The 7,500-nt window shown below is 58.0% G+C and overlaps 2 protein-coding genes across 2 annotated transcripts in view; both read right to left on the reverse strand.

Moving 5' to 3' along the window:
• Nucleotides 1-184, reverse strand: part of RCOR2 (REST corepressor 2) — a 4,619-nt gene extending 4,435 nt beyond the window's left edge. The window contains 1 exon segment of the mRNA XM_075569397.1: nucleotides 176-184. Coding sequence (XP_075425512.1) covers nucleotides 176-184 — 9 coding nt within the window.
• Nucleotides 185-1,481: 1,297 nt separating this feature from the next.
• The window catches only part of LOC142465745 (actin, alpha skeletal muscle 3), a 6,718-nt gene continuing 699 nt past the window's right edge, over nucleotides 1,482-7,500 (reverse strand). The window contains exons 2-7 of the mRNA XM_075570009.1: nucleotides 5,955-6,103; nucleotides 5,547-5,871; nucleotides 3,544-3,705; nucleotides 2,583-2,774; nucleotides 2,184-2,365; nucleotides 1,482-1,723 (exon numbers count right to left, since the gene is read on the reverse strand). Of these exons, the coding sequence (XP_075426124.1) occupies nucleotides 1,580-1,723; nucleotides 2,184-2,365; nucleotides 2,583-2,774; nucleotides 3,544-3,705; nucleotides 5,547-5,871; nucleotides 5,955-6,083 (1,134 nt within the window). The 5' untranslated portion in view covers nucleotides 6,084-6,103 and the 3' untranslated portion in view covers nucleotides 1,482-1,579. The remainder of the gene's footprint in view (nucleotides 1,724-2,183; nucleotides 2,366-2,582; nucleotides 2,775-3,543; nucleotides 3,706-5,546; nucleotides 5,872-5,954; nucleotides 6,104-7,500) is intronic.

The raw sequence follows: 7,500 nt of genomic DNA on the forward strand, positions 1-7,500 counted from the left end.
ACCTACACTAATACCCCCCCCTCCAACCTACATTACCCCCCCTCCCAACCTACATTACCCCCCCCCTCCCATCCTACATTACCCCCCCTCCCAACCTACATTAACCCCCCTCCCAACCTCCCCCTCCCCCCTCCCCCAACCTACATTACCCCCCCCCCTCCCTCCCCCCTCATACCCCCTCCATCCCAACCTACATTCTCTCTACCCCTCCCTCCCAACCTACATTACCCCCCCCCCTCCCAACCTACATTACCCCCCCTCCCAACCTACATTCTCTCTACCCCCCTCCCTCCCAACCTACATTCTCTCTACCCCCCCCCCTCCCTCCCAACCTACATCTCTACCCCCCTCCCGCCCAACCTACATCTCTCTACCCCCCCTCCAACCTACATTCTCTCTACCCCCCCCTCCCTCCCAACCTACATTCTCTCTACCCCCCTCCCTCCCACCTACATTCTCTCTACCCCCCCCCCCTCCCTCCCAACCTACATTCTCTCTACCCCCCCCCTCCCTCCAACCTACAATCTCTACCCCCCCCCCAACCCTACATTCTCTCTACCCCGCCCTCCCAACCTACATTCTCTCTACCCCCCCTCCCTCCCCAACCTACATTCTCTACCCCCCCCTCCCTCCCAACCTACATTCTCGCTACCCCCCCTCCCTCCCAACCTACATTCTCTACCCCCCTCCCTCCCAACCTACATTCTCTCTACCCACCCTCCCTCCCACCTACATTCTACCCCACCCTCTCCCTCCCAACCTACATTCTCCCCCCCCCCTCCCTACCTACATTCTCTCTACCCCCCCCTCCCTCCCAACCTACATCTCTCTACCCCCCCTCCCTTCCCAACCTACATTCTCGCTACCCCCCCCCCCCCCCTCCCTCCCAAACCTACATTCTCTCTACCACCCCCCCCCCCCCTCCCTCCCAACCCTACATTCTCTCTACCCCCCCCCAAATTCTTTCCCCCCACACCTGAATTCTTTCCCCACCTACATTCATTCCCCCCGTCTAAATTATCTCTCCCCCCCCCTTCCCCACATACACTCCTCCCCACATGGATGTATTCCCACCCCCCTCGCATAAACTCCTCCCCCCTCGTGCACGCTACTCCCACCCCACCCCCACCCCCCCTCGCGCACGCTACCCCACCACCCTCGCGCACGCTACTCCACCCCCCACCACCCTCTCGCGCACGCTACTCTACCCCCACCACCCTCTCCCGCACGCTCCTCCACCCCCTCGCGCACGCTCCTCCACACCCCCTCGCGCACGATCCTCCACTCCCCCACCCCTTCGCGCACGCTCCTCCACCCCCTCGCGCACGCTCCTCCCCCTCCCCTCCTCATGCACCCCACCATACATACACACTGCCCCCCCCCAAGCATGCATTCCTTTTCCCTGTACACCTGCACACACGCGCACACACCCCATCTCTATCAATGCGATACAATATCTTCACTATTAAACAGGAAAAGACTTTGTTTTAGGTGTTTACAGGAATCTTTTATTTTTTTTCTTAGATGCTATAAACCCCTCGGGCGTGTTAGGGAAGCCATATTTAATGTGGTTGTGTGGTTAGAAGCACTTTCTGTGTACGATGGAGGGGCCCGCCTCATCATACTCCTGTTTGCTGATCCACATCGCCTGGAAGGTGGACAGAGAGGCCAGGATGGAGCCGCCGATCCAGACAGAGTATTTCCTTTCGGGAGGAGCGATAATCTGTAGGAGAGAGAGTGTGCAATCAGTGACAGAAGGGAGCTAGGAGTCTGTGTCTCCTCCCCGAAGGGTGACACAGTGACACAGACAGAAGGGAGCTATGAGCCTGTCCCTCCCCCCGCAGGGTGACACAGTGACACAGACAGAAGGGAGCTATGAGTCTGTCCCTCCCCCGCAGGGTGACAGTGACACAGACAGAAGGGAGCTATGAGTCTGTCCGTCTTCCCGCAGAGTGACACAGACAGAAGGGAGCTATGAGTCTGTCCCTCTTCCCGCAGGGTGGACACAGTGACACAGACAGAAGGGAGCTATGAGTGTCGTCGTCCCCCCGCAGGGTGACACAGACAGAAGGGAGATATGAGCCTGTCCCTCCCCCCGCAGGGGTGACACAGTGACACAGGCAGAAGGGAGCTATGAGTGTCCCTCCCCCCGCAGGGTGACCTGATCTGTGCCCGCATGTTACCTTGATCTTCATGGTGCTTGGTGCCAGCGCTGTGATCTCCTTCTGCATGCGATCAGCTATACCGGGGTACATGGTGGTGCCCCCAGAGAGGACATTATTGGCGTAGAGGTCCTTGCGGATGTCAATGTCACACTTCATGATGGAGTTATAGGTGGTCTCATGGATACCCGCAGATTCCATACCTGGGGGTGAAGGAGGAGAGAGTGTCACCACCCACACATGGTACAGGGACCAGGGCTTAGGAACAGCTGAATAGCTGTCCTGGAACAGATTACTGCTCTGCACTTGTATAACCCAATGGAGGAACAGGTGGCGATCAGATGAATAGGGATGGGGGGCTCTCATTAGGAGCACTCTTAACAATAGGGGCACTCTTGATTATTTAAGGGGCGCTCTTACCGATGAAGGAGGGCTGGAAGAGGGTCTCAGGGCAGCGGAACCTCTCATTTCCGATGGTGATAACTTGGCCGTCAGGGAGTTCATAGCTCTTCTCCAGAGAGGAGGACGACGCCGCTGTCGCCATTTCATTCTCAAAGTCCAGCGCTACGTACGCCAGCTTCTCCTTGATGTCTCGGACGATTTCACGCTCAGCTGGAGGGGGGAGAAAAGGCTGCGTTATACCCTCAAGTGAATGGCTCTGTATTCCCCTCTGTCTAGCCCTAGGTGCAGGCTCTGTCCCTGTGCCAGCCCTAGTGGTGCCAGGCTCTATATTATGGTACCCAGCCCTAGAGGTGTCCAGCTCTATCTCTGTACCAGCCCTAGAGGTGCCTGGCTCTGTTTCCCTGTGTCAGCCCATGCGGTGTCTGGCTCTGTACCCCTGTGTCCAGCCCTAGAGGTGCAACGTTTGTATCCCCTGTGCCAGCTCTAGAGGTGCCTCACCCTGTATCCCAGTGCCCAGCCCTGGAGATGCCAGTCTCTCTGTGCTACAGATGCCAGTCTCCCTGTGCTACAGATGCCAGTCTCCCTGTGCTACAGATGCCAGTCTCCCTGTGCTACAGATGCCAGTCTCTCTGTGTTACAGATGCCAGTCTCCTGTGCTACAGATGCCAGTCTCCCTGTGTTACAGATGCCATCTCTCTGTGCTACAGATGCCAGTCTCTGTGCTACAGATGCCAGTCTCCCTGTGCTACAGATGCCAGTCTCCCTGTGTTACAGATGCCAGTCTCTCTGTGCTACAGATGCCAGTCTCTCTGTGCTACAGATGCCAGTCTCTCTGTGCTACAGATGCCAGTCTCCCTGTGCTACAGATGCCAGTCTCCCTGTGCTACAGATGCCAGTCTCCCTGTGCTACAGATGCCAGTCTCCCTGTGTTACAGATGCCAGTCTCCCTGTGTTACAGATGCCACTGTCAGCCCCTCACCGGTGGTGACGAAGGAATAGCCTCTCTCTGTGAGGATCTTCATGAGGTAGTCAGTCAGGTCTCGCCCAGCCAGGTCCAGACGCTGGATGGCATGAGGCAGGGCGTAACCCTCGTATATGGGCACATTATGGGTAACACCATCTCCAGAGTCCAGAACAATACCTGTGGGGGGGAAGCAAACACATCATAGTTCTGTATAGTGGTAATGAGTATCTACACATTGATAATGAACACACTACTCTGTATAATGATGCTGGGTATATCTGATCATGAAGACACTGTAATCTATATATATATATATGTGAAAAATGTTTGTTTGTCAGTTTGTGCCCCCTGTGATTGGCCGGCGGACGACCACTGCTCATTGGCCTACGGGCTGGGCTGACGTCACGGCCACTCCTCAGTCACACCACCCTTAGCGCACCGCCGCCATCCCCAGTGAGCCGGGAGCCGGGAACCAGCCCCCCCGGCCCCGCAGCGCACAACCGCCACCACTCCCGTGCCTGTGAACACCCTAACACCTCCCACCCCCTCCCCCCACAGCATACCGCCGCCACCGCAGCGCACCCCCACTGCCTGTTAACGGGGGGTGGCCCCGCTGTGAACGGGGGAAACAGAGATCTGAATGGGGGGGGCGCATTACGGTGCAGGGGGGTGGGGGGAAACACCGGACACATGAGAGAGGCGGGGACAGATGGGAAGTGGGAGACAGAGGGGAATGGGGAGAGAGACACAGAGAGGGGGGAGCGGAGAAAGAGGATGGGAATGAAGAGAGACGGGGAGCAGAGAGAGGGGGGGGGACACAGAGAGGGGGGGAGCGGAGAGAGAGGGGGAGCGGCCCACCAGTAAGCCGGCGGAACAGGAGGTGGGGCCACATTAGTGTGAAGGGGGGAAACGCCGGAGAAAAGAGAGAGTGGGGGAGAAAGGGGAATGGGACACAGAGAGGGGAATGGGGACAGAGACACAGAGAGGGGGGAGCGGAGAGGGGCGGAGAGAGGGGGGGAGCGGAGAAAGAGACAGGGGGAGCAGAGAAAGAGACAGGGGGAGCGGTGAAAGAGACAGGGGGAGCGGAGAAAGAGACAGGGGGAGCAGAGAGAGAGGGGGAGAGCGGAGAGAGAGGGGGGAGCGGAGAAAGAGAGGGGGGAGCAGAGAAAGAGACGGAGCAGAGAAAGACAGGGGGAGCGGAGAGAGGGGGGGAGCGGAGAGAGGGGGGGAGCGGAGAGAGAGGGGGGAACGGAGAGAGAGGGGGGAGCGGAGAGAGAGGGGGGGAGCGGAGAAAGACAGGGGGAGCGGAGAAAGAGACAGGGGGAGCGGAGAAAGAGACGGGGAGCGGAGAAAGACGGGGAGCAGAGAAAGAGACGGGGAGCGGAGAGAGGGGGGGGAGCGGAGAAAGAGACAAGGGGGAGCGGAGAAAGAGACAAGGGGGAGCAGAGAGAGGAGGGAGCGGAGAAAGGGAGGGAGCGGAGAGAGGGGGGGAATGGAGAAAGGGGGGTGCGGAGAAAGAGACGGGGAGCGGAGAGGGGGGAGCGGAGAAAGAGACAAGGGGAGCAGAGAAAGACGGGGAGTGGAGAGAGGAGGGAGTGGAGAAAGGGGGGGAGCAAAGAGAGGGGGGGGAGTGGAGAGGGGGGGGTGCGGAGAAAGAGACGGGGGGAGCGGAGAGAGGGGGGGAGCAGAGAGACAGGGGGGAGCGGGAAAATTACATCCCGGGCAACGCCGGGTAGATCAGCTAGTGTATAATAATCATGAGTATCTCTATACACTGAAAATAAACACGCTCCGCTGCATAATGATGCTGAGTATCTCTATACACTGATAATGAACACACTGCACTGTATAGTGATTTGAGTATTTCTATACACTGATAATGAACACGCTGCGCTGTATAATGATGCTGAGTATCTCTAGACACTGAGAATGTACATGCCGTGCTCTTTAAGGATGCTGAGCATGTACACGCTGATAATGAATGCAGCGCATTTGTATAGCGGTGCCGAGTTTCTCACCGGTGGTACGGCCAGATGCGTAGAGGGACAGCACGGCCTGGATGGCGACATACATGGCGGGGACATTGAAGGTCTCAAACATGATCTGCGTCATCTTCTCGCGGTTGGCCTTGGGGTTGAGGGGGGCCTCAGTGAGCAGGGTGGGGTGCTCCTCGGGTGCCACACGCAGCTCGTTGTAGAAGGTGTGATGCCAGATCTTCTCCATGTCGTCCCAGTTAGTGATGATACCGTGTTCGATGGGGTACTTCAGGGTCAGGATGCCCCTTTTGCTCTGGGCCTCGTCGCCCACGTAGGAATCCTTCTGCCCCATGCCGACCATGACACCCTGAAGATGGAGGAGAGGGTGAGTGAGAAGGGGAGAGAAAGAGGGGGATGTGGTGGCAGTGTAGAACCAGTCGGGGGGCTCACCTGGTGACGGGGACGTCCCACGATAGACGGGAAGACAGCACGGGGGGCATCATCTCCAGCAAACCCGGCTTTCACCAGCCCAGAACCGTTATCACACACCAGGGAAGTGGTCTCGTCATCGTCACACATGGTGAAGTCTTGGGGGGTTGCTGTTAGAGAAAGAGAGGATGGGGGAGAGAAAGGAGAGGGGGGGGGGAAGAAAAGGAGAGAGAGAGGGGAGAGAGAAAAAGGGGGGGAGAGAAAGAAAAGGGGAGAGGAGGAGAGAAAGAGAAGAGGAGAGAGAAAGGAGAGGGGGGGGAAAGGAGAGGGGGGAGAGAGAGGGGAGAGAAAGAAAAGGGGAGAGAAAGGAGAGGGGAGAGAGAAAGGAGAGAGGGGGGAGAAAGGAGAGGGGAGAGAGAAAGGAGGGGTGAGAGAGAGGGGAGAGAAAGAAAAGGGGAGAGGGGAGAGAGAGGGGAGAGGGGTGAGAGAGAGGGGAGAGGGGTGAGAGAGAGGGGAGAGAAAGAAAAGGGGAGAGAAGAGAGGGGAGAGAAAGAAAAGGGGAGAGAAAGGAGAGGGGAGAGAGAGGGGAGAGAAAGGAGAGGGGAGAGAGAAAGGAGAGGGGGGAGAAAAGGAGAGGGGGGAGAGAGAAAAGGGGAGAGAAAGAGAGGGGGAGATAGTGAGAGAGAAGGGGAAGGAGAATGTGAGAGACAGATAAGGGAAGAGAAGGAGGGGAGCAAGAGCGTAAGGGGAGAGAGGGAAATAGAGCAAGAAGTGGAGAGAGAAAGTAGGGAAGAGGGGATGGGGGGAAAGAGAGGAGAGAAGAGAGAGTTACAGGTGGGAAAGAGGTGTTTAGATTTTCTGGCTGCTCTCGAAGTACTGATATCTCTTACGCATGTCTAAAACGTCCTGTTCCCTGACTGTCTCTCCACTGTCTATCTCTCATTCCCTGTCTGTCTAATCCCTGCTCTCTCTCCACTCCGTTTCTTTAAACCCCATTTGTCTCTCAACCTCCCCCCTCTCTCACTCTCCTTTGAACCTAATGTCTAGCTGTCTCATCTGTCTTACACTCCCAACCGTCTCTCTTATCTCAGCTGTCTCTCTGCTGCAGGTCTAAGCCTAGGTCCCCATTGGCTGCTGCGGCGCGCTGAACGGCGTGTGCGCCGCACACAAGGCGCGGTCCCCTATGGGGCCAGCCCGGGTCGCACAAGCCGCAGTGCGCGGCCGCCTTGGCCAACAGACAAGATTTGTGTCTTTTGGCGCGGCGGCCGAGCATTGGCCACATCACGGCGGCGATTCAGCCCGTGAGGGCGAACCAGCCGCGTGACGTCACGACCGCGCCCCCGCCACGCCCCCCCGGTCACGAGTGATCTGAAGTCCACCAGATCGCTCGGCTGGAGGGGGAGGCGCGCCGCGCACACAAGCCTGCAAGGCAATGAGCGCGACGGGCGGGTCACTAGCGGGGCTCAGCCAATGAGGGCAGACCGCTCACGTGACGTCATGGGCACGCCCCCCAGACATGGAATTAGAGCTGCTCTTGGTCTCGTCTCCCCCTCCAGACCCCAGGGGC

Source organism: Ascaphus truei, chromosome 14 (genome assembly GCF_040206685.1).
Source record: "Ascaphus truei isolate aAscTru1 chromosome 14, aAscTru1.hap1, whole genome shotgun sequence".
NCBI lineage: Eukaryota > Metazoa > Chordata > Amphibia > Anura > Ascaphidae > Ascaphus > Ascaphus truei.